The sequence below is a fragment of the Empidonax traillii genome, unplaced genomic scaffold (genome assembly GCF_003031625.1).
Source record: "Empidonax traillii isolate 1590-97213 ecotype Southwest subspecies unplaced genomic scaffold, ASM303162v1 scaffold83:size2986645, whole genome shotgun sequence".
Taxonomy (NCBI): domain Eukaryota; kingdom Metazoa; phylum Chordata; class Aves; order Passeriformes; family Tyrannidae; genus Empidonax; species Empidonax traillii.
In genome coordinates this window covers 287,557-314,134 of record NW_020955276.1, presented here as the reverse complement: position 1 = coordinate 314,134, position 26,578 = coordinate 287,557, and the positions used below count along the sequence as shown (strand labels likewise).

The 26,578-nt window shown below is 41.2% G+C and overlaps 2 protein-coding genes across 6 annotated transcripts in view; one reads left to right on the top strand and one right to left on the bottom strand.

Moving 5' to 3' along the window:
- Positions 1–19,694, top strand: part of KIAA2026 (KIAA2026 ortholog) — an 88,579-nt gene extending 68,885 nt beyond the window's left edge. For 3 of the 5 annotated variants that reach the window (XR_003570921.1, XR_003570920.1, XM_027881052.1), the window contains one exon: positions 11,491–13,077. The gene's annotated coding sequence lies outside the window, so the exon portion shown is untranslated. Of the gene's footprint in view, positions 1–11,490; positions 13,078–19,625 lie in introns of those variants that run through there. The other 2 variants (XM_027881054.1, XM_027881050.1) reach the window with 1 other exon arrangement.
- Positions 7,757–11,740, bottom strand: LOC114056119 (monocarboxylate transporter 2-like). The gene is given in 3 exon segments (XM_027881025.1): positions 7,757–7,983; positions 9,742–10,548; positions 11,677–11,740. Coding segments are annotated over 3 exon segments (1,098 nt in total).
- Positions 19,695–26,578: the final 6,884 nt, after the last annotated feature.

Below are 26,578 nucleotides of genomic sequence, written 5' to 3'. Positions count from 1 at the left end.
GCACGATCTTAGGGAGGCGGTGGTCCTGCATCCTGGAGACGTGCCCTGCCCAGTGTAGCTGAGTTCTCAGCAGCATGGCCTCAATGCTTGTGTTGCTCACATAATCCATCCAGTGGATGTTAAGGATTGTACGGAGGCAGCACTGATGGAAGCGTTCTAAGAGACACAAGTGGTGGCGGTAAATGACCCATGACTCAGAACCATATAGAAGAGCAGACAGTACAATGGCTCTGTAAACACTGATCTTGGTACTTTCCTTAAGGTGTTTGTTTCACCAAACTCTTTTATGGAGTTTACCAAAAGCTCTGTATGCCTTTGCTAATCTGTTGTCTATTTCTTCATCAATCTTACCGTCCGAGGAGATGATGCTTTCCAGGTAATTAAACTGTTGGACTGATTTGAGCTCTGTTTCACCAATGGTGATATGGGGATGATGGGAGACTTCCTGAGGTGCAGGCTGATAGAAAAACTTCTGTCTTCTTCAAGCTGACTTCCAGCCCAAAAAGCTCAGCAGCCTCTGCAAAGCAGGATGTTAAATGTTGCAGAGCTACTTCTGTGAGGGCGACGAGGGCGGTATCATCAGTGTAAAGCAGCTCACGGACAAGATGATTTAAGGTCTTAGTGTGGGCCTTCAGGTGCCTTAGGTTGAATAGGCTCCCATCGGTACGATATCGAATGTAGGTACCATTTTCATCACTGAGGTCTGCCGTGGCCCTTTGGAGCATCATGCTGAAGAAGATCATGAATAAAGTTGGTGCGAGAACGCAGCCTTGCTTCACACCATTGGCTATTGGAAACGGCTCAGAAAGTGTGTCCCCATATCTGACTTGACCGCGCTGGTCCTCATGAAGTGAGATGATCATTTTGAGGAACTCGAGGGGACATCCTAAACATTCCAAATTCTGCCACAGACCTTTTCTGCTCACAGTATCGAAAGCCCTGGTGAGATCAACAAAGGTAACATAGAGTCCTTTGTTCTGTTCCCTGCACTTCTCTTGCAGTTGTCTGAGAACAAATACCATGTCTGTGGTACCTCTGTTGGCTCAGAAACCACATTGGCTTTCAGGTAGAAGATCTTCTGCTATGGTGGGTATTAATCTGTTCAAAAGAATTCTTGCAAGGATTTTACCAGCAATGGAGAGCAGAGTAATACCTCAGTAATTTGAGCAGTCTGATTTATCTCCTTTCCTCTTGTACAAGGTGACGATGACAGCGTCACGAAGGTCTGAAGGCACTACACCTCATTCCCAGCAGCGCACCACAAATTCGTGAAACTTAGCATGGAGTGCTTGGCCACCGTGCTTCCAGATTTCAGGTGGGATTCCATCGACCCCAGCTGCCTTGCCAATTTTCACCTGCTGTATTGCTTTAAGAGTTTCTCCCATGGTGGGGGCAGTATCCAGTTCAGTTTTCACAGGTTGTTGTGAAATGTACTGCATTGCTGAGTCCTGAACTACACGGCTAGTACTGAAGAGAGTCTGAAAGTGTTCAGACCATTGATTAAAAATGGAAACTATCTGTGAGAAGCATTTGACCATCTGCACTGAGTAAAGGGCTTTGAACCTGGTGTTTAGGATTGTAAGCTGTTTCCAGAGCCTCATATAAACCCCTGTAGTCACACATATCTGCGCATAATTGAATTTTTTCTGCCAGATTGATCCACCACTTGTTCTGGATGTCACGAAGTTTCTGTTGGAGTTTGCTACATGGGAGTTGAAAGGCTGCTTTTCTCACATGACAAGATGCTGAGCAATATGGGCTTGGTGAGCAGTTCTCTTCTTACTCAGCAATTCCTGGATCTCATGATTGTTTTCATCGAACCAGTCCTTGTTTGTCTTGAAGGAGAACCCTAAGGATTCATCAGAGGACTGCAGAATGCTATTTTTAATAAGTTGCCAGAGCGCTTCAGGAGAGGGATCTATGGAATGAACTTTGAGCCTGGACTGAAGATCTGCCTGGAAACTATCTCTCACTATAACTGTTTGAAGGTTGTTAACTTGAAGTCTCCTTCTTGGAATGCCGCCCCTTTTAGGTTTGAACTAAAGGTGGAAGTTAAGTTTACAGTGCGCAAGGCAATGATCTGTTTGACATTCTGCACTAGGCATCATGCGGGTGTGACGAACATTGCAGATATCTCTCTGTCGGACCAAGATATAATCAGTGACGTGCCAGTGCTTGGACCTAGGATGTATCCAGGTTGTCTTCAAACTATCTGCTGAAAGATAGTGTTGGTGATGGTAAGCTGCTGCTCTGCGCAAAACTCTAGCAGAAGGAGACCATTATCATTGCAATTCCCAACATCATGCTTGCTTAGTACTCTTTTCCAGGCTTCAGAGTTCTTTCCTACTCTGGCATGAAATTACCAAGGATAATGATCTTATCATCTGCAGGAACCTTTTGGATAAGGCGGCGTAGGTCGATGTAGAATTTATCTTTTTCAACAGGGTCAGCTTGGAGGGTTGGGGCGTATATACTAAAGAGAACAGCATGTTGCTTGTTGTGTAGTGGGAAGTGCAGGGAGATAATACGATCAGAATGACCAGTCGGCAGATTGAACCAGTCAAGTTTAGAGGCAATAGAGTTTTTGATCATAAAGCTAACTCCTGAGAGGTGCCTTTCAGTTCTGGGTTTACCTGACCAATAGAGTGTATAAGTGGCACCATGTTCTCTAAGGCTGCCTTCCTCACGAAGACAAACTTCACTGAGAGCAGCGATGTCACTGTTGAGTCATTACAGTGCATGGGCAATTGGCGCAGAGCGACGCTCAGGACATCCACTGTTCGCAGTATCAAGCATGGTTCTGATGTTCCAGCATGCGAGTGTCAATTTGGACACACTTTTGAAGGCAGGTGTATGCCTTTGACTCCTAATCTTTATTTGACTGCAACAGAAGATGCCTGTTGGCCACAGTTAACCAACCAGGTGAAGGGTGGAGATGAGCTTTGGTAAGGCCACCTTTTCTAGGCCCCTCTCCGTGTGGAGCAAGCAGTGCTCTCCTTGAAAAAGGCTGCTTGGTCATTCAGGATGCTGCCGAGTGAGTCTGTCATCTCCAGGGTCAGACTCAGGCAACCAATATCCTGAACCGCCTGCATGCAGGGTTAGGACTGCATCTTCCAGCACACCTTATCACCTGCCGTTTCATCCTTCACCTGTCGCTGCAGGACTTTATAAGTGTGGGTATAACCCTCGAGCCTGCTCAGCAGATTTTTTTAGGTGAGGCTCAGCTTGCGCAGAACTGGTCCCACCCTTTACTCCTGAGGTTCATCTGCCAGGGCCTAGCAATCTTGGACGGTGACAGTGAGGTCCTCAGGATGTAGGTTTGAATTAGATAATCCTTCCCTTGGATGGATGACCTTACAGGGCTAAGCGAGCTCCGTCTGCCCGGGTTTGAAATTAGAGTTGTTCTTCTCCTAGGATGACTGCCAGAAGGCTAGTGAGCCCATCCTGCCCATAGACACATTTTATCCTATCTGACCCTTCAGTTTTAACCTGTCTGGCATGGGAGACCCTACCAGAGGCGTATGCCACCGCCAGCACAGCCCACAACCTCATAAGGGCACACAGACTTCCCCAATGAAATAATTTGGACAAGCCCAATGAAATAATTTGGACAACTCTCCTTACTTTTCCCCCACAGCCTCCTACACTCTAACCCAGGGACATTTCCTTGCCCTGAGCCCCCTTCCAAGATGCTATAATTCCAAAACAAACCATTCCTGGGCAGAAGCCGCGGGCAAGTCAAGTGCATCACATCCCACCCTCACTGCAACAATGCGGGAGCAGAAGCGATCCCAACATACCCCTAGGTGGGTTGGGCAAGTGTGTGAGGAGTTCCCACAACCATGTGGGGCTCAGACACCTCTCATGGGCCCTGCCCAGCCTAAACCCCCCAGTCCCCTGAAAAACCCACTACCCACCCTAACCTTACTCTTCCCCTCCACCCCACTGTGTCACCGCAAGATCCCCCTCGCACTGCCCCCCACCATGACCCCCAAAACGGGACTGCCCCGCCCACCCTCCTGCCAGTCCAGGGATCCCTCTCCCCCCCCAAACAAGACTATCCCACCCGCTGCCCCATCAGTCTGTGGATCCCCCAGGGCCATGCAGCCCTCTCCCGGCTCCCACCCGGCCTGGCCCCGTGACCCGGCGACCGCTCTGTGCGACAGGCAGCCATCTGCCAACTATGAGCTCTTCTCTGCTGCTCCGGCGTTGAAACAGAACTCCCTGATGGCTCCTCCACAGCTGCACAGACTGGCGTGGCAGCCTCTCCCATGCATGCAGCGCATCGATGAGCCACGGGAGCAGGAGCGGGTCCCCACCGCCCACCCCTCTGGCTGCAGGAGCTCTGCGGTCGTGTGGCCATTCTCCCGCCCTTCATCTTGGAACCCCCAGGTATATCACAAAAGAGTTTCAGTGAATGGAGGAACATCAGACCAGCATCCCATCACTAGTGGGATTCCATAGGGCTCCATCTTAGGTCCTGTGGTGTTCAATATCTTTATTAATGATCTGGACACAGGACTTGAAGGAGTAATAAATAAGTTTGCCAATGACACTAAACTGGGAGGAGCTGTCTATTCCCTGCCCTGCAGGGAGACCTTGACAAATTAGAGGACTGGACAATCATGAACTGTATCAAGTTTAACAAGGGAAAGTGCTGGATTCCACATCTGGGATGGGGCAACCCTGGATGTGTGTATAGACTGGGGAATGAGAGGCTGGAGAGCAGCTCTGCAGAAAGGGACATGATCCTGGGTGTCCTGGTCAATGGCAAGTTGAATGTGAGTCAGCAGTGCCCTGGCAGCCAGGAGGGCCAACCCTGTCCTGGGGAGTATCAGGCAAAGCATTGCCAGCCGGTCGAGGGAGGGGATTGTCCTGCTCTGCTCTGCACTGGGGTGGCCTCACCTTGAATATTGTGGCAGTTTGGGGCACTGCAATATAAAAAAGATACTAAGTTCTTAGAGAGCATCCAAAGGAGGGCAATGAAGACAGTGAAAGCCCTTGAGGGGAAGTTGTGTGAGGAGTGGCTGAGGTCACTTGGTATGTTCAGCCTGAAGAAGAAGAGACTGAGGGGAGACCTCATTTTAATCTTCAAGATCCTCACAAGGGGAAGTGAAGGGGCAAGTACCAGTCTCTTCACTCTCATGAGCAGTGACAAGACATGAGGGATTCACCTGAAGTTGCATCAGGGCAGGTTTAGTTTTATATCAAGAAAAAGGTTCTTTCCCCAAAGGGCAGTTGGGTACTGGAACAGGCTGCTCAGGGAATTGGTCACAACACCAAGCCTGAAGGAGTACTCAGGCACATGCTATGACTCTTGGGGTGTCCTATGCAGGGCCAGGATTTGGACTTGATGATCCTGATGGGTCCCCTCCAACTCAGCATTTTCTGTGATTCTATGGTTCTACTTCTTTTGTGCCATTAAACACATACAGAGCCATCAAATGACAGTGTCCAGGTGACCAATACTATTCTGTGCATTTAGCAAAGGAATAAAGAGTTGGACTTCTCATTTCTCACAAGATCCCATTCAGGCTGGTGGGAAGTGGGGAAATCCCCAGCCCTGACAGAGCCATTTCTGGACTCAGGTCGGGTTACTCAGGACTTCACCCAGTAAGGCCATAAAACCCCCAAGGATGGCATCAACCCAACCACCCTGGACCACATCCCCACCACTGGAGTGCCCTCACAGCTCCAGCCTGAGCTCCTCATGTTTCTGCTTGTGCTGCTGCCTCATCCTCACACCAAGCACCACTGTGAAGGGCCCACCTGCATGTCCTCTGTCTCTCCTGTTGGTGCCTCACTGCTGTTTGGTGCCTCCAGAGCCACCACTCCCCCCTGGCTGAACCAGCCCCAGTTGCACAGCCTCTTGGTGATCCTCTGCTGAACTTAGACATGTTTGTCAACTTCTTTATTGTACTTCAAAGTATATGCACAACTGTGGAGCAGAGCGTAGCATGCCATTAAGTGTCTTCTTTATTGCCCATGTCTGATGTCAGGACATGACAAAATAAATCAGTGACAAGCATTGTAAATAAAATATAGAATTTTAAAAGAAAGGCAGAGATAGAAACTACATCTCTTAAACATATCCCCATTTGTCCTGCCTCCTGTAACCCTTCCTTTCACTTTATAAAATGAAGAGTTATTTAAAATATTGGAACGCTGCAGAAGACTGAAGATTAATACTTCTAGAAAAATCCAAGTTCTTCACTTGACAAGATTGAAAAGTAGTTTTTCAGGACTTTGCTACAGCATGCCCAGTTGTGTTCCTTCCAGTGTACGTTCTGCCATCAAGCCCTCACAGGCAGTTGATTTATTAGTGGTTCAGCTGATTTCCTGTAAGTTAAATTAAGTTTTTGAAATACTGGTTATTCTTATGAGACAAGAAGTAATTATTTTAGATGAGTGATTTATGTTAAACTTCACAGGGGAAACCATGGTAAAAATTTCATTAAAAGTTCATAAGTAGGGCAGGTATGATATTCATGATATTTTGGAAGCTCTAAAGTGCTATGTTTTTTTCCTTTTACTGTTTTTTCTAAATGTGATCCAGCCCTTCCTCCCTTCTTTTAAGTTCTCTCTTCCCACTGATAAAATAAAAGTTATTTGGATACAGACTCTCTTTTATTCTCAAAGAGTATTTACCCAAAGTATTTGCCTCAGGTTAGTTGGAATGTTGGACTAAAGGGGACCTCAGGAAGTGGACAAGTCCATCATGCTACTTTGAAGAGCAATCAAATATATTTAGATTCTTGCTCATGGCTTATCTATTCTCTGATATCTCTGTTTTCAGACCGAACAGTCTGCTTCTGTGCTTAACAGGCTACAATGTTTTTTTATGTCAGTCTATTGTGGATTTGAAGGCTGTTCTCATTCTCTGTAAAAACTTTTGTCTTCTAAACCAGACAAACTTAATTTTTTACACTTTTTCCTTAGGTTGTGTTTTCTTAATGTTCTCATTTTTGTTCCACTCAATTCTTTGCAGCTTATGTCCTTCTTCCAGTTAAAGCCTTGAAAGCATCATTATCTCTTCTATCTTACCAATAGCACAGAACATTTAGTACTTTTAATGCAAGGTTCCATTTGGGATTCTTACTCATTTTGAAGTCCACTGTAGCCATAGGTCTTCTTTTACTATTTATCAATCCTACTTCATTTTATGGGGATGCATTTTGGTTTTTACTTCTGATATTTAATACTGTATTTCTCTCTACTGTATTCTATAATTCATGTAACTTTTCCCATTTATCAGGTTTATTTATTTATCTGATTCCAGCCCTGCTCTGTAGAGTACCAGCTAACGCTTTAGCTCAAAACTGTATTCAGGTACTCCTGCTTTCATATCCGACTTGTTTACTGAAAATACTGAACACTACTTCCCCAAGCTAAACATCTGTGAGGTGATGCCTCTTCCTGTTTGAAAGTGATAGCTGCAGTCTGCATTTGGGGGTAGGGTTTCGTATCTGCTGCATACACACTTCATGGCAGTTTAATTTAGACCATGGTTTCCCTAATTCACTTAGCATGGCCCTGTGGGACTGTACTGAAGACTTGTACAATCAAACTGCAACTTCAACATCAAAATAATATGATAATGGTTACTGCTATAGTTTGCTTGTAAACTACTTACTTTCTTAAGTTTCAAACATTCCTACCCAAAACTTCTGTTGTTTTGTAAATCCTACTAATAGGGAATTTGTCAAAAATAAAATACTTTCATGTGTCCTGAAATGCTGTCTGAGGTCCAGTGTAGTCACACCACTACACTGTGTTCTCAATAGCTTCTGTTTTTATGTTTCAGGAGATGGAGGGAAGGATAGGATAAAGTTGACTTTTCTGGTTTAGTACTAGTCTGGTTTCCTCTTTCTTTTCTCTGTTGGAGTTGATCTAAAGTAATTAAAAATCCAGTTGATAGGATGAGCGTGGCTCCTGCCATGTAGAAGCCTGCTCTGTAGTCTCCAGCCATATCCACAATCAGACCTAGAGAGAAACAAGTGACAGAAATGTGATTGATGGAAAAGAGGCCAATGTGAATAAGCACATCAGTGTGAACACATCCTCTCACAAAGTCAGTGTGCTGGCAACATATCTGTCTTTCAGCTTTCTACATCACGAGCACATGTAACATCACTCCATTACAGCACTTTAAAATTTGAAACACAATTCACATCCCATTGCTCTGTATGTTGATACTGAAACAACATGCTACACAGTTTGAAGCACTTTCCAACCTAAAGTGTGGCAGACAGCAAAGGTACTGGCAGAAAAAAAAAAAAAAACAAACAATGCAGCTGTGCATCTGATTAGCCCCATGTTCTGTGGTGTAGCTGTCATCAGATGATGTAATTTGGACCATAACTGTATAGCACAAGAGAGTTTAAAGAAGGAAAGGAGATTCATCTGCTGGAGACATAGTTGGTTGAATTTGTCTGATATATAAGGGGTTTCCATTTCATTATTTTACAAAGAGTCACAGATGTTAACAAAAAGACCTGGGTTTTCAATGAACTTTAAACCAACCAAAATACGTAATGCCATTTTGTTCTGTACTGAGAAATCACTATAGTAGTAGTGGTACTGCACCAGTATATCAGTGCTCTGTGTGTGTGATGACATATTCCTTTGTGGGCTGATGAAAACTGCTTGCTTGTGCAAAGCTTGTTCATGTTTAGGGTACTCTCTAGCCCACCTTCTAATGTGGCTTCAGCCCTCTATAGTCAAAGGAACTCTGAATTCAAGTCTTTTAGATTTTAGTCTCAGAGTAGGAGAGGAGAGCTTGAGAGGCACTTAGGGTTCCCTGCTCTTCCATACCTTCTTTGTAGATTACTAAATGTACACAAATGGATCACACTGATCCCCACATAATCAGTGCTACTGACCAGCCACTATTTAGATGTCTTGCTACATTTGTATTATTTTCAGATCTCTCCAACACACTTAGTCTGACCCATTTGCAATCTATTAGTGATGTCGTTACCACAGAAGTCACTGTAGTGCATGAGCAGTGGTCTTTGAATGAGGACTCAGTGTGCATTTTACTAGTCACGTTGGTCATTTTTCTGCCATATCACTTTGTAAAGTCCCTACAGCTTGCAGTTAATTTGTTGTGCATTTTTCCAAGACGACTATGCTTTGTTGCCATTCCAAGAATCCATGTGCTGTCTCATTGTCTGCTCTCACTTCCCACTGTTCTTATGTGCTGCCTCACCCACTTATTATACTGTTTGTCTCAAATGCTGTCTAAAACCAGCAGGCATCTCTGTGAATATTTCCTTGAGGTTTGCATAGCCTAATGTTCAATTTGAACTTCTGTAGAAACCCTTCCATCAATACCAGCCTTGGTGCAACATCACTAGTCTCAAATTTCAGTATCTTCTCTGAAAGTATGGGTCTGCTGCTTGTCCCAAAGGCACACTTTCATAGCAAGAGAGTGGGAGGCCATCCAGTGGCATTATGTGGGATTCAGAAGCAGTAACACCACCATGTGAACCATGCCATTCATCCCTGCTTTCATGTTGAACAGGTATCTCTAAAATCACAGAGAAGAGAGGGAACAGTGTGTTTTCAAGAGGATTTAAACCAACCATTTGTTTTTTATATACTTCTTGGCTTACATATGCCTGAGCTTAAAAAGGGGAAAATTTGGGTGCAGATCCAGATCTTTTCAGTTTGGGTTACCATTCCCCTTTCTTCTTATAAGCTTTGTAAACTATTTGGCAGAGTAACCTCTTAACTTACCCGCAAGAGGGGGCCCCACAAAACCTCCAGAGCTTCGAATGAGCATGAAAAGCCCTAAAGCACTATCAAATTCTGGCATGCCTACAACATCTGCCAGCACTGTAATGTGAATGGCGACTGTTGTACCAAAGAAGAATCCATAGAAGCCAGTGAATATTGCCAAGGAAACATAATTGCTAGCTAGTGGCAACAGCATCAGGGAAGTACTGATCAGTGTAATCGTCATCACCAGCAAATGAATGGTTTTGGTAACATGGAGATTGGCATACCAGCCACACAGCAATCTGCCTGCAAAGTCCACCATAGCCAAAATGGATAGGAGGGATGCAGTCCATGATTCATCTATTCCCAGGCTGTAGCTAAATGGAACTAAAAATAACGGAGGAACAAAAAAACTCATAGCAGCTAATATGCCAAAAATGGCATAAAGTACAAACTCTGGTCGCTTCAGAAGCATCCAGTTGAAGGTCTTTTGTATGATGGGACACTTATCTTCTTTGTCTGTCCTGGATGCATTCTTGCCAGGTGGTGTTTGAGTTTTGGAATGGTGATCCTCAAGGAGGCAGCTGCTTGCCAGGGGTCGCATCAGTGCTCCACTGATACAAATATTGAGTTGGATGCCGCCTATAATCAAGAGGGCACCTTTCCATCCATACTGACTAATCAGCCACTGGAAAAATGGCCCAAATGTGAATGCAAAGGCACATTCTCCAGCGCTGGCAATAGCATTGGCCAAAGCCCTTTTCTTTGAGAAATAATGGCTAACAATGCTAATGGCTGGTGTCCATGAAAAGGAAATTCCAAGACCTGAAAAACAATAGAAATAGCACAGGTTAGACACTATTGAGTATTTTGTGAAGGAAACTAAAGCAGTCGGTGCTCCTACATTTGCAAAGTTAAAAAGTGTAGAAGGAAAACATTTTTGTTCCTAGCAGAAGCATGAGCTTAGCTTTACTACCCATAGGAGTAAACTTGTGACATGTTCTGTAATTCGTATATGTTCAAGCAAAAAGTAGGATCATGAAGTTCTCTTTTACTACATTCTCACTTAAATAAATAAAAGAAGTTGCTTGGACAGTTTTGGCACTGTGTGAGAAATCACATGGTCATGTGGTTGAAGCTAGATAGATCTGAGTGTCCATGCTGTCTGAATTAAGGCTGGTTCTAGAGTTAAGCTGAGCTGTGCTGAGCTGTGCTCAGGGTAGCAAGTGAGGCAGGACATGAAGAAAGTTGGTGTATTACCTCTATTTGCTCTTAATTTTCTTGCCTGACTGCTTTGAGAAGATTTCAGACCTGCTGTAACTTAGAGTGATTTTAATGGCTCCCTAGATTATTTGGCAGCCTAGAACTGCCAAAGGGCTCAAATTCCAGACATTTTCTCAAGCATCTGACATGGAATTTGAAATGGTTTATTTTATTCCCTGCCAGCTGCTTTGCTTCCTGTTCCAGGAAAATCTGTTAGCTGTTGGAGGCAACTTTCTGGCCTGTTTTCACCTGGAGTAAAGGAAAGGACTGAAATCAAGTGAAAGTCTGGGCCTCTGTTCAAAACATAAGATAATTTTATAGAAAGTACAAAATTTGGGATCTCTCTGTTCTTGTACTCCAGTACCCTTTATGAAGGTTCTATAAACCTTCATAAAGCTCTTGTCTCCAAATGAAAAATAAAACACTTCTCATTTTCTACTTGTATATAAAATTTGCAGGTGCAAATTACTAGCGTCTAATTATTCACCTTCTTTTTCACTGCAGGTTTCCTGCACATATTCTTATTTCCAGAGTGGGAAAGGAGGGAAGACACCTTTTAAGAGAATTGTTGGCTCTAGCTGCTCATGAAATCAAAATACATACCAGATTTCAAAATTCCTACCCCTAGTATCCTCAGCTAAGGGCTCTGAGTTGCTGTTGGAAGAAAACCATAAAGCCATAAAGTCATACCCTGTAGGAAGCCAGTCGTTACATACATCCAGACCATGTTGAATCCAAAAAATCCCAGTGCCATTCCTGAAAAAGCCAGGAGTCCTCCAGTGATCACAACTGCCCGATGGGTGTATCGTACACATAATGAACTGGCAAAAGGGGCTGGATCAGCAGCAAAATTGAAGAAAGAAAAATACAGTGGGAACATTAAGCTGATTGACATGAGAAAATAATCAAATAATTCAAATAAAGTATCCTTATAACTCTTATCTCAGACTTAATTCTTCTGGATTGAGCAAGACATCAATTGAAATTTCAAAATTGGATCCTTACTGACAGGGAAATGATTGTCCTGGGGCTCAGATTTTTAAATATATTCAAAATATGTAGTCTTTTTTAAAGTAAAGGAGCATTTATTTCACTGCCTTCCTTGCAGGATAGTTCTACTGAGTTTCATATAAGAATGGAACTAGCAATGTGAAAGAAACTACTGTGGCATTTTAGCAGAAAGTGAAACTTCAATTGTATTATTGAGACTGTACTATTGATATGGCTGGCATGGAAAATTCCTGGAGGAAAATAACCTTTCTCCTCTATAGAGTTTTGCAAAATCATCTCTTTATGGAATTACAAAAGTTTATAAAGGAGAAAAAAATCAGTGTTTATTTTGTGCTATTGCTTTTTACAGGAAATTTGCAGTTAATTTCTTAAATCTTTATTGTAGTGATACAGTTTCTCTCAGCGGACTGCAGGGACTCTTCAACATGAGGGCAAAGATGCAGTAGGTACAGATCTGAAAGCGCAGCAACTGCTTTGACCTCTAGTCACTATCTGGAAGCACCTGAAATGTCAGGGATATTTTTGCTTAATCAAGGATGTTACATTGCCTCGCTGTTTTTCCATCAGCATTACAGAGATGGCTGTAAGATTTCGTTAAATAGCCGTGGCCACTAGGGGCCTCCCTAGTACCACCTGGCATCAGTCAGCTCCCTTCAATCCATTAATATTCTGGGAATTAGAATTCAGTTAACGAGGACCATGCTTGTAAATTGAAATAAGTAGGAAGACAGTGAAGAGAGGGCAGTCAGCAAGGAAGGTTTCATAGTAATTTGTAGGGGCAAGTTATTGTAGGTTCAACTGTATTAGGATCAGAATTAGGAGAATTCAGTGGCTAGGATGAATGAAATAAACCTGGCAGAGTACTAATGGCTGCAAAATGTGCAGGATGTACGTTGTCTGATAGCAGACAGACCTGGCAGAAGTTATACAAACCCCAGATGTCTCATCAACATTTACAGCAAAAATATGATGATTTTATAAACATGTAAAAATTATACCAAAATTCAGTCATGGTCTGCAAGATGTAGTGGATGAGACGTGATAAAGTATATACAGTTGGAGAATCATACATTATGATGAAAAAAAAAAAGAGAGAAAATAAGCTCAGGATAACTTCCATGGAAATGTTTAAAGACAATAGAAAGATCTGGAGTTGGAGCAGAAATACTACCAAAAAACAATTTTTAAATGGTGAAAAAGGAGAATAGGTAGGCAGAAATTGAACATGACATAGAAGGAGAAAGAAAGAAGCTAACCATGGAACTGGAAATGAGAAAAATAGCTAAACTCCACAGTCTGAAAGGATAAAGGGTAACACACAGAAAACTTACAAGCAATGAAAAGGGATGATAATCACAGTGCAAAGAGAGAGGTGATGGGAGGTGTACATCAGTACCAAGAGAAAGCCTGTGAATGTGATGGGGAGAACCCTTGCTGTGGTAAACTGAACAGCCTGTTGTTGCAAGGGCAAACCCTGGGAGCAGAATCACATGCTCTCTTTCCACACAAGAAGCAGAGCTGAGGTTGAAAGGATCCAAACAGGAAAAAAAATAATAACTCAGTGATCATCCTTCATACTGAACCAAATGACACTGAAGGTTTCGCAGAAGAACACGTTAAGAAAGACTAAGCCAGGCCAGGAAAGATGCTCAAAGAACTTGAGGTTCAGATGATCTTAGGCAGAAAGTCTTCTAGTCCCTATAAATGAAACAAAGGCAGGAGAAGATGAGAACAATTATGTACTGACCTGAGACATTATAAACTGCTATACAGAGGGGTTTGGAACATTTGGCCATCGAGCTATATTCACAGAAAGAGGGTTATTTTCATAGGATCTCAAAGGATGAAAAACAGTTTCTGCTGAAAATTATAGCTGCCCTCTTGGAAGTAGGCTGGCCTCACACCTGGCTAGGCAAATAGTTTTGCTGATTTATACTTGATATTATTAATATGCTCTATCCCTTAATACATTCCTATATAATGTAAATATGTGTTAAAAGCAAAACAAAACCTAATTAAAACAGGACTTCAAATTCTTTTATCTTCCTATGCTGTTTTTTTTTTTCTCATTAAGTTTGTATACCTGAATGACAAAATAGTATTGCAGTAGGTCAGTGATAAGTAATTTGTAAACCAGATTGATAGATTTATTCATTTCTGTGGTCCATGAATCAAGTTTTTAATTTTTTTTTCAAGTAATTACTTCTGTCACTGCAAAACAGGCATCAAGGATAGCAGTTATGGAACTGCTTTTTAACCCACAACTTGCTTTATCCTTTTACTTTGGATTACTCTTTGATTCTTTTGAATACATTTTTTAAAGAAAGGTTGTTGTCCATGATGTTTGAAAGTACTGCAATTCCAAGCAGTAATACTGATAGGTGTGGACTGAGTAGGATGCATATAATTATATACTGTCTATGCAATGAAGTGTCTTCACAAACAAAATTATGATAGCATTTATTATGTAAGGATATTTACCTATTACAACCATATATCTATATGAGAACATGTAGAACAGACATCACAAATTCCGTCCATTTCAAGCCTGCACATGTTTAGAATCCTCATCATCATGTGAAGGATCATGCAGTTTACAAGGGTGCAAAGGACTCTCTAAACAACAAAGTTGAGTCAAATACAGTATGTTTTCTATTTTCCTCCTTCATTTGGTGAGATGTGGTATTTGGCCTGCTCCCATAGCTGATTGCCTTTGACTGGGATAGTTCACTCTCTCTTCCCCTACTCTCTGCTTGCATGATCTTGTCTTTCTTGTGCTCTCTCTGAGTGAACTGATTTTTTTTTTCTTTTTAGCTCTGTGAGTTTTCTCTTAGATAAATGATTTGCAGTCATTCTAAAGGGGTTAAAGGAGAGCCAGAACTGGCAATACATGCAGAGAAGGGGGATCTTGGCAAAGACGAAAAGGAGAAGTGTGAGAAGGCACAACTGATAATCATAATTTTAGTTGCAGATGGTTTATATGATAGACAGGATTGCAGTCCTTAAATTTAAAAGTACTTTGAAAAAGTGACAGTCACTCTGAGATCAGTGAACTTGCACAAACTGGTTTAAGAGCTTGATTCTTAAGCTCTTAAAACAAGCTCTGTGGTTATTAGAATTATTTCCAATGAGTTTAACTCAAAGCCTGTAGCAAAATTGAATCATGAGTTCAGGTACGTGAAGTTCTTTATGGCAATCAGATTCCTGTGTATCTAGTGTTGCCTAAAAGGCATCACTGGAGTGTCATTATTAACCAATTCCATATCTGAGACAGCAAATGCTAATTTTTTGTAAGAAAATTTTCTGTATTTTCTGTAGAGACAGAAGAAGGAAGCCTTGTCCTTATAAGTTTTTGGTTTGGGTTTTTTTTAAGGAAGATTTTAAAACTTGCTTTGGTAGTTAACACATTAAAATGAAATGCTAGAGAAGCACTTCTACCTACCTCCTAAATGAAAGATGGCAATAGTTACTGATGTGATCCAGGAAGTGGTGCTTGCAAGTCCATCAAAGTGCTGCTGGATTTCAACAAAGAACAGACCAAAAGTCTTGAGAACAGCAACAGTGAGGCCCATCACCATGAAGGCTGACACTACCACAACCCATCCATAGCCACCATCTGGTGGATTGCTGTCTTTAGCCTGCATCTTTTCTAATTCTCGGATCTTCTCTGGGCTTTGGGTTGGGTTTTGGTTTTTTTTTTTCCTGCAGTGGTAGTGATGGTGTTGAGGATTTTTAACAGATCTGCAAATTGGTAGAAGGCCCATTGTTAAAGAAATGAATTAAAATATTCTAGGAATGGCTTACACAAATTACTTACCAAATTAAAACACAATATGCATTACAGCGGTTTGACTGAAAGTATTACCTGAGGAACTGATGCCCAGGAGACAGAAGACTGAGTGAAGAAAGTAAAGCAAAACAAAAAGAAAGGAAAAATATTCAGGTATGGAGTACAGGAAAAAGAAAAAGGAGCATGCATATGTGAACATAGGAGAGAAGACTATGGGAAAAGATGCAGATATGCAAATTTGCAAATACAGGCCCAGGATCCTACCCTTTCTAGTAACTTCAAGAACCTTATCCCACACATTTTTCAAACTAATACATTATAGTAAACAGAAAATAAAATGCTTTATAGATTACTATACTTCCTAACATTCTCTAGGCATTGCAATCAATGTAATGAATTGTTAAGCCATCGAGGCAATTGTTTGTACCCATCAGCCTCTTGTCATAATTTTGTGTGTATAGATAAATCACTATTATATTTGCTAAGTTGCTTCTACGAGTGGTATTACTAGTGTGACAGAAGATGATATGGAAAAAAGGAAAATATTCCCAACCTTAAAAGGACAGGAAATCAGTCTTTTTCAATATTCTGGGTATCCACATAAATGGAAATAAATGGAAGCTACTTCACTTATCTGGAAGTCTGAATTTAGTGGACTTTCCATTCCTGAAATGGCAGCATCTCAGAGAAATACTTCACGTTCCATTTAGCAAATATCAAAATGACATTTAAACCCAAAAGAATTCCACTTGAAGGTATTCACTATGGGACTCTATCAATCTTGACACTTTCCATATTTTAATCATTGCATAAGTTCCAGGAATACTGCAAACCTGTTTTTTTATTGTTTGTGCTTTGTCACTAAAAATCCCATGTGAAGTTGTAACTTTGACTAAAGAGCAGGAACGTATAAACTTAAAAATTCTTGCTGTTGTAAGCAAATCTCTAATTCAGAACCATTACAATGTTATCCCAGTAATTCCAGTGGCAACAGGTCTTCTCCCTGTGTAAGAAGGATGTGTGTTATCCCAAAAATGGCATTCAGCATGAAAGTGGATGTTACTGTTCTCTCTGAGGAGTGAATCAGGGAACCAGAATGAGGTATGGTACTGGACATCTGAGGACTACCTGCACGCTGTGAGACTCTGGAGCTTCCTGCCACATAAGACTGTGGATGCTTGAACTTCACATGGCAATATTAGATAAATCCTTGCTGTACAAAACTACTGAGGATTAACAAATATTTTAAAATGGCCCCTGACTCAGAAAGAATACAAGCTGCAGCTAGTACAAATTTGGGAAGTACCACTTTATGCTTAGTCTATTCTTAATCTTAAAGATCCCCTTTTGGTCTGAACCGATATAGCTGTGACTGACTTGCAAGGAACGCTGCATAAGAATTTTAGGGTCCTCAACATTTTAACATTTATAAACATTATTGGCTCCTGCACCGCCAAGCATTTTTGCCAAAATGAGGCTCGTGCTTCCTTTTGAAGGCATCTTAATAGGCAAGAACATCTTATTAAACACATCATTAAAGTGTATTTCCCCTTAGAAAGTTTGTGACAAACTTGGAGTAATCATACAGTGTGTGACAGGCACAGGATCCAGCTGAGGAAGGGAAAAATTCATACATTTTTCTGGTTTCTTCATAGACACTAAATTCTGAGCAGGCATATTGTACCAAATGCAGAAGACCAAAGAAGACATGACACTCCTCTCCTGGAGGGAAAATGGGAGCTTAGGATAGCCGGATGTACTATACTTAAAATTATCTTCCCTGTGTGCAGCTGGGAAAAATGAGCGTTAAGGAAATCCATACCAGTAGAAATTAATCAGCACAAAGCAGCAGTCACTAGTCCTGTGATTTGCTTCACTGAGGTATATGATCTCAGGAGGACCTAAATCACTTCAGCAGGGTGGGGGAAAGAAGCCATCAGAGCCTTGCAGGTATCAGAACCAAAATCATTCTGTTGACCTGTCTGGACTAACATGTGGCACTGGATACATTTGCAGGACATAGGTAGCCAGACAGATTAATCAGTTGCACAACAACTCAGACAACATTCTGAAAAAATCTTAGAACAGCCACGAGAGAGGGAGGACTGCCTTGTGGTTGAGGTCTATATGAAGGAAACTGGTTTTCATTCCCACAGTTTCTGGGAGACCTTAAGCAAGTTGTTCGATCTTGCTGTGCCTGTTTTCTTGGTTGGCAAATGCAGCTAATACTTTCAAAGGTCATAAATTTTGTACAGTTAAAAATGTTAATACTCATATTAATGCTCAGATCCTATAAGAAAATACAGAATCTGGATCAAGCTGTAGCCATGTCTTCTGATATTGCTGCGTTCAAGTACCATGGTCATAATTTTGCTTGAGGCCCTGAAGAACATAAAAAAGATGCAAGAACTTAAGCTAAATGAGCCTGCCTAAGCAGAGTGATACTGATGGTTCTGCATTCTGCATGGGCATGCCTGGGCAAGAGATTATGATTTGTGCCACAAAAGACAGATAGGAGAAATCCTGCTACTTACGAGGCAGCACCCAGACTAAAACAGGCATGATAAAATCTATTACTTCCTGACACCACCCAGCACCCTTCACCTTCATTAGGCAAACTCTGCTCCAGGAGGAATATAAATCAGGCCCTACTGCTCACAAAACTTAAATGAACAGCATTTTTCCTTACTACAAATACATCTTTTATGTCACAGCTCAAGATTCATCCTTCAGAGTCCCTTTTAATGATCCCAGTGGTACATTTAATTCCGAATGAAATTACTGTTTCAGTTGCATGATTAATGTAGTTATCTCCCAGCAGCCCTATGGATTTAAAAGCAGTGCAGCTACATACTGTTGGGAATGGTTGGAATGCCTGAACATAGTAGAAGAAAGCATAGATGTTGCAATGGGTGAACATGCTTCAGACACATGCTTTGCTTTCTTCCTCCTTCACTTGCAAGAGAAAGTTTATGTAGTAGTTTATGATGTAGTTCAAAAAAACCTAAGCAGAAAAAACTCACACAGGATTTCATTTTGCTCTTAGCTATTGAGTAATGGTAAACAGTAAGGTTTTAGTATCTTCAGTTTCTCATCTTCTCCCTGAAACTAGCCTTTTAAAAGAAAACCTGAAGGGAAAGTCCTCTTTCTGTTGTGCCTGGCCAACACACAAGATTCCTCAAAGAATGTAAAGCCATGTCTGGAAGAACCAGCACTTTGTCTGGCATCCTGCTGACTCCTACCTCCAAGACTTCTCATGGAGCTGGAGCAGATGTCATGTGAGACAGGGTCTTTAATCAGGAAAGCCACAATGATGTCATCTGTTCTTGGTGTGCTCATCAGCAGGACCAGACAGCTCTGCTGGTAGTATCATTATCCTTACAGCAAAATTTGCCAGCAAGAACACATAGGCAGGAGTGCAACCTTTATCATTGCAGCTGGATAGCTAGAGAGGCACTTTCTGAGGCACTGCAGGTGTTCCTCTATTCATGTTCTACAAGTTCATCAAGCTATTTCTGCTTTTATTCATGTCATTGACTCAGAATGCTTACCAAACAATAATAAAAATAAATTATAAAATGCTTATCTGACTGCTTGCATTTGAGGGTGCCACATAAACTTGTGAAGACTGATACTTGTTTTACCCGGTTATCTTGTTCCATGTCCTAATTCACTTTTTAAAAAAACAGCAAATGAGTTGAATACATTTGCTGTACATTGCAGAACAACTCAGTGGTGGAATCAAGAAAAGACTGTTGTTGGTATGAATCCTAATCTTCTTGTTTTCATACAACTCATATATAAAACACCCCAGATGACTGTATTCACTCTCTCTTAAAGGCTGAGTGGACTCCCTGTAAGCTGGTGATACTTTACAGAAACAGGTTCCCCCAAAAGACAAAAAAGGCAAGCATTAAGTTTTTCCACACTTAGATGAAGAAACATGACTTGTTAGTGGGGGTTTGGTTTGAGTTTCCAGTACAAGTATTGTACTTTACCTTTGATTCAGACTTAGCGAAAAAAAGAGAAAAGGAAGAAAAACATACTTGATGTACACAGAGGCACAACTACTTTTACCAAAAGCTGATACCTTGAAACAGGAATTACTGTAAAACCAAATACAAAGTAGGTCTTTAATAAATCGACAGCAGATCAACGAGTATAATCTTGTCATAACTGTTGTATTAGAAGAAAGAAATAAGGAAGTCAATTGTAAATTATGCTGAAAGATCCTCCACACACGTGCCTTTGTACACAGGCAAGGAACAGATACTTACTGTGTTTGTCACACACCTTATGGTCTTCTTAAGACTCAGACTGGCTCTGCAGATGCTCACTGGCCACTACAGCTTCAAATACAATAGAGCTGTGCTAGTTACTGCACTTGAGATACAAATTCAGGAGGAACTCTTAATTAAATTCTCCATTCTAACTTTATAACATCATTTTAGAAGGAGTCACTCTAATGAATATGATCTATAACACAATTTATTGACAGAACATATCAGGGGGAAAGAGGGGCTGAATGCTCCGAGCAATCAGTTTGAAGTAACAAAAATCAAACATAGTATCAAGAAATTACCTTATTGAGGTAACCAAGGCTTGTAGGATATATGAAGTTCTTCTTTCACCTTCCTTCACCTTCCAGTTGTATGTAAGTTCTTGAGTTGTACTACAAACCACCAGGTCACCTTTCTCATCTGAACTACCATCTGGCTATCTGAATAAACTGATCTGTGTCATTCAGGATGTGTAAGACATCAGGATTTTATACAAATCCCCTCCTCCCCTCCTCAAAAGTCATTTGACTCCACCTACACTCAGAAAAACAAAGTTCTGTCCTGAGTAAAGATTAGAGAAATAAAAATCAGGAGTGTATGGAAGAAACAAGAGGAGGAAGGCAAATTTTGTAATGTATCTGCACTGTACTAGTCTTGGACTGCTGTCCATAGTTTTTATTGAACTCAACTACTGGACCAACCCCAAAGTTCAGATGTGTCATCTGACTTCAATCTCCCTGTTGTTCTGTGGCATTTACTGCCAACGTTTATTTAAATTTGAAATTCATTTGTGGCTTCTATATGGTTGTGCTGTTGGGCAGATGTTGGCTACAGCTGAGCATCACATAGCCTGCAGCAGCTCCAGAAATTACAGAAAGCTTGAATAGGCTCTCCAGGACCCAAGTCTGAACATACATGTTCAGAACCTTTCATCAAACCGGAGAAGTCCCTTTGTTGTATAATTTAAGAGCCCACAGTTCCTTACATTCTGCTGCATCTCGTAAAGCTTTTCTCTCCCTGCTCTCATTGCTTGTTTATTGTAACTGATTCTGCTTCCCACCAATTTGCCTTGCACTAAGGTTGTGGTGGCTATAGCCTGCTATTGTGGTAGTTGGCGGGGGGCAGGGTGGGTTGTTGCAGTGGCTTCTCAGTTATTATAATCTTTTTATTTACATGTTTGTGTGCTTACTTCATGACTTGATCAGTAATCTGTGGAGTTTGTCTATGCTAAGGGGAAGTATAAATACTCAGTCAGTTGACCTGCATAACTAAGAAGCAGATATGTTTCATATTTTTGGCATATTTGAAGGGGGAAGTCAGAAAGTTTGTGTGGTGACATTCTAATTTTCTTTCACTGGAAGAATTCTCCAGAACTGTTTTGTAGGGCTGGAGAAGTCGAAGCATGGAAAATTAAAATTATGGGGTAGTTGTCAACGTGTATGAAGTGTACACTGCTGATAGAAAAGTTGCTGGCACTCCTACTTCACCTTCCTGCTACCATGTGGGCTTTCATACAGTGAACCAGAGTGGTGAACTGACCCTGCTGGTCACTAACTACCCTGGGGCAGTTTCTCAATGTGGAGAAATGCATTGTGTGCTTCCACAATGCAGAAGACAGAAAAATGTGGCCAGGAACGAAACTTGGCAGATGAGACTGCTTAATCCAGAGGAGAAATTCACATGGCAGCTGTATACAATTACTGTATACAACTGTCCGGTGAAGCTGTCAGCCTAGAAACTCTCCCTTATAGAAAAGGAAAGGTAGGTGACCCCAATGATGCCAATGAGGAACAGTAGCTGAATTGTGTGACAAAGTGTCAGAGTAACTTCTCAGCATTATACCTCTCGGGTCTTTGTTCTTCCTTTCTCACACACTGGAGAGAGTTATGTGCTATGTTGCTGCACTGCATCTGTCTGTAGCAACTGTATCTGCAGAGATGGATGACAACTAGGCTATATTGTCCAGACAGATATGCATAGGGCAGTGACCATAATAAACAAGACTACATTTCTTACACAGCTAGAGATGTAAACTAGATAGAGCAAACAGCAATCCAGATGGATTTTGTTGGTCATAGCAGAGCTGAAGCCTCTGGGGGTAACCTGGGCCCCAGTGTTGTACCACTCTCACTGTGATTTCCCCCCCCCCCCCTAATATTCAGATTGAATCTTCCTTGCTGTATCTTATGACTTTGAGCCTTTGTTGTTTCCCTGTGCCACTTAATGGAAAGCAAAAGACTTCTTCTATTAGGCTTGTAGAACAAAATTGGCAATGGTTTAAAAAGAAGCTGACTATATGTGTGGTTTTGAAATTACTTTTTCTCATTATCATCAAAACTGAAATTAGTGATTGTGTTCTCTGCTGCTGTAAATTATTTCAGCTCCACGGATTTCAAAATTATTTCACCCCTTTCACCATCAAAAAGTTTCTTGACTGATTTCCATTTGGAATAGGGCTGCTTTTGAAGAAGATATAACATATCTGTCTATTGCCTGGTTATTATTATTATTGCAGTATACATAAAATATGGGAAACAAGCCTCTGAAGTATAGTTCTTATTTAAATATACTGCACAAAAAATGTAAAAAGGCAGTCTGGCACAAATACACCCATAAACCTGGCAAAGTCTCCTTGCAGTCATATGTGCTGAAATGGAAGGACAAAGAGCTTATGAAACTATGCCTCCTGCATTCATCGGTCCTTGGTGGTGATCATGCTTGTTCCCCTGCTGGAACTACGAGCTCTTATCACATACATCCTTCTTTTTTTTTACTGACCAAAGCCTTCTGACAGCATTAATAAACAGATAGTAAGGCAAGATAAAATTTGCCGGGTAACAGGATTTGTCAACTAAGAGAACATTGATTGAAATGACTGAAACAAAATGACTGTTTTGATGTAATATGGGTAGCCTGAACATGAATTGTCTGGGGACTGTGTGCAGGAGAGATAGAATGGGAAAGGATTGGGAAACTATTATGAAAAAAGTAAGCAGGCTGACATAACTGCCAAAATAGCTAACATGGCATGCTAAACAAACTTGGGTAAGAAATGTGGGTGAGTGTGGAGGAACTTGAGGCCTTGCAGGAAAAATAAGAGATTAATCTTCATGTAATTAGAAAAGGAGAACCAGAATGGTGGTTCAGTTGCATAAAGTTAAGCTGATGAAGGAGGTGATTCTTTGCTTGTGTTTTGTGGAAATGTGATACCTGGTGGTGATAGTTGGCAGATACCTGAGGGGCTAAAGAGCAGAAAGAGGTAGCAATCAAGTGAGTGAGTGACTATGATCTGGCAGAAGCTGTCAGACTGCAAAAAGTGAGATATTTAATAGATAAAAGAGAATAAATGGCTTTTATTTGGACTGTGTTCTGGTTATCCTATTATCAGTTTAACAAATTCTTATTAAGATTGACTGAACCTTTCCAGGCTGAGGGCAAATGAAGAAAAGGCCTTCTGTCCTGAAATCATAGTAAGGTATGCTGACTGCCTCCCTACCCCTCTCCAGGTTAACATCAATCCCTGATCTCCCTTTAATAACAAAGGGAGTGCTGAGCTGGCATGGAAAGCGGGCAGAGCATCCACAGGAAAAAGGGTGACATAGAGCCTGAGTTGGCTGGGAAGGCAGGGTATGTCTATACGAACAAAGGTTGTTTGTTTTTTGAGACGAAATAATCAATTTATATTTTCTGTGTAATTCTTGGTTGTGTTTATAGCTCCCAATACAAAATAACAAGGTCAGAAGAAGAGGGAGCACAGAAAATGAGTATTGCTAAACAGGGAAGAGGGAAAAGCACTGCTTAAGCTTATCAAAACAGTGTGGTTAAGTACAGTGCTGATGCAAACAGTCTCTCTGTGCCCTATCAATCTAGAATCTGTGGGTGGTTCTTCTTCCACTTCCTGTTCTGAAACGAGTGACCAGGGTTTAATCATTCTGCTTTAATTATAGGATGAAGGTGAAAATACCCAGTTCTTGGTTATGTCTGGAGTGTCAACGAGGCATTTTCTGTCCTTGTACCTTAGGTAGGAGATGGATGTGTTTGGCTAAATAAGCCCTAAATGTCCCGTGGTTGATGTCTGGGAAGGATTTTTACAAGGATTCAGCTGAGAGCACAGACATCAAGGGATACAAGCACAGACTCCCTGTGCTGTTTTCTTACTCTAGACTACCACATGCAGTGCCACAATACAGCCAGATGCTGCATTGTGGAGTTATGATAAAGTGAGGTAATAAAGTCCAAGAAGAAACGCAAACTTGTGTGGTAGCGTGAAGTGTGTCTGCACAGAAGAGTTCTCCAAGTGAACAGCTGCTTGTATCTGAACTGAACACAGGCTACACGAGGCTGTGCTGTATTTTTATAACAGTGGATTCTTGCACTGAGGTCTTACAATATTCCTCTTGGTTTCATTTGTAAGACTAGGATAGTGACAGATAATGAAGAATACCTGTTAACTCCAAGCAATACTGAATGCTTACCAAGTTTTCAAGGCAAACGTTTTCAAGCTTGTAGTAGACAGAATGAGAGCCAGGCCACAGTTAAGGGATGGGAACTGGACTGTTGGTAGTAATTACAAAAAAACCACCTTGAAGGTGGGGTAGAAAATTGGTTCAATATCAGCTTCCAGTTACAATACTGTGGCTATCGGAGTGAAGTGACTGATGGGTGTATGAATGAAGAGATGATAGATCTGTGCCTGAGGGAGGAGTGAAGATCTCAGATGCTCAGTGGTCCAACACCACCTTCGGTGCAGGGAAGCAAAATTTTTCAAGGTGTTCATAGGACAGACCGATACAGTAGGCCCTGGAAATTCAGGATGTAAAATCTGGTTTCTTCTCTTCACAGGGTTTCTTGCTTCCTGCTGAATTCAAATTTTACCAAGAGCTTGTCTATTAGTGAAGCTATGGGCCATTGAATGGGTGGCTGGACACACTGCAGTGACAGAAAGATTCCAGAGAGAGCTGGAGAGAGAACTGTTGCTTCAAAGCTGTGGCACCATGCTTATGTTAAAGGAAACAAATGGCTCTACCTCCCTGCAGGGTAGCAATTATTTTACCTTTGTATTTGGTAATGGTGCAGACACAGGGATACCACATGTCATTTTGGTTTAGCAATGCAGAAGAGTTACAGAAAAACTAGAAATCATCATAATTGTTATTAGGAGGATAAAAGGACTGGAAAAGTAACAGTTTATAAAGGTCAAGCTTGAAGATGAATGTAAGAGCAGGCTTGATCATGATGTATTAATACCTACACCAGACCAGAAATCTTCTAACAAAGGGATTTTCAATTTATCAGTCAATGATGTAAGAGGATTCAATGGATGGAAAACTGAAGCTATGAAATTAGTACCATAAATAAGTCAAATCTGAATGAGAGCAATTTGAATAGCAAAAATTTACAAATTATTTGGTGCATGCTTCATCACTGTTTATTTTTAATAAAAACTAAATGCTTTCTGAAGACATTGTTCTAGTTCTTACCCTAAATAGCTGATGGTGGTTTTAACATATAAACATACTTGTATTTTTCTGTTAAGCAAGAACATTAACATGCTGTCACTTAACTTGATTTTGCTACTAAATTAGAAAACAAACCAGGCCCCATAGTTCCTGTGGATGAGGAATTGCCTTTTTACTTTCTCTGCTTAAAATAAAGTTTACAAGTACAATTTATGCTCAGTGAACAAGGGATTTTCCTCTTTTGTGAGCTGACAAAATGAACCAGCTTGGATTGCAAGATACCAGGTTAAGCATCAGTCTTTTTGACATAAAGTCAAACTGAATTTATGCTGAATAATTTGTTTGGAAATTAGATCCAATTATCTTAAATTGGTCATTCCAGACTAACAGAGCAATAAAGGGCACTGTGTTGACGTATTTGACCCTGATGTCCCAGTCATGTCAAAACATGTATGCACAATAATTCCAGCTTAATTCATATCACACAGTGCCCTCCCAAATGCTGTGCTCAGAGCAGATGATAAAAGGGCTGTCGGTATTACAAACATCAGAAGTCTTTCTGATCTAAAGCAGAAAATTACTTCTGAATTTTGAGTTGACAGAGTATTAAAAGTTGTTTTGACCTGTGGAGTATGACTGTCAGTATAGTCATGTCTTTTTCTTAACTGAGGGGGGGGTTAATGTTCAAATGCTGCCCAAAGAATTAAACGAAAAAGACCACTAAGAAAAGGATGGACTTATTCTACAGTTCCAATCCTCAAGTAAGCATAGAGCCAAAAGAAATAAATTATGTGTAGCTCCTATTTTTTCCCAAGTTGTGCATTTTCCTTCAGATCAACAATGTAGGCATAATCAAATTGACACGTAGCAATATGCATTGCTGGAGAGCAAATGCCCCTGCATAAAGCTGCTTAGGTGAGTCTTTCAGGAGTGGTGGCCCACAGTAAATTAGCATTGATATGATACTAGAAATCAAACATGAAAGTCCATATTTGGTTCTTTGATTGCCTTCTCTATACAACTTCAAACCTAAGAAGAATTTCAAAGGAGAA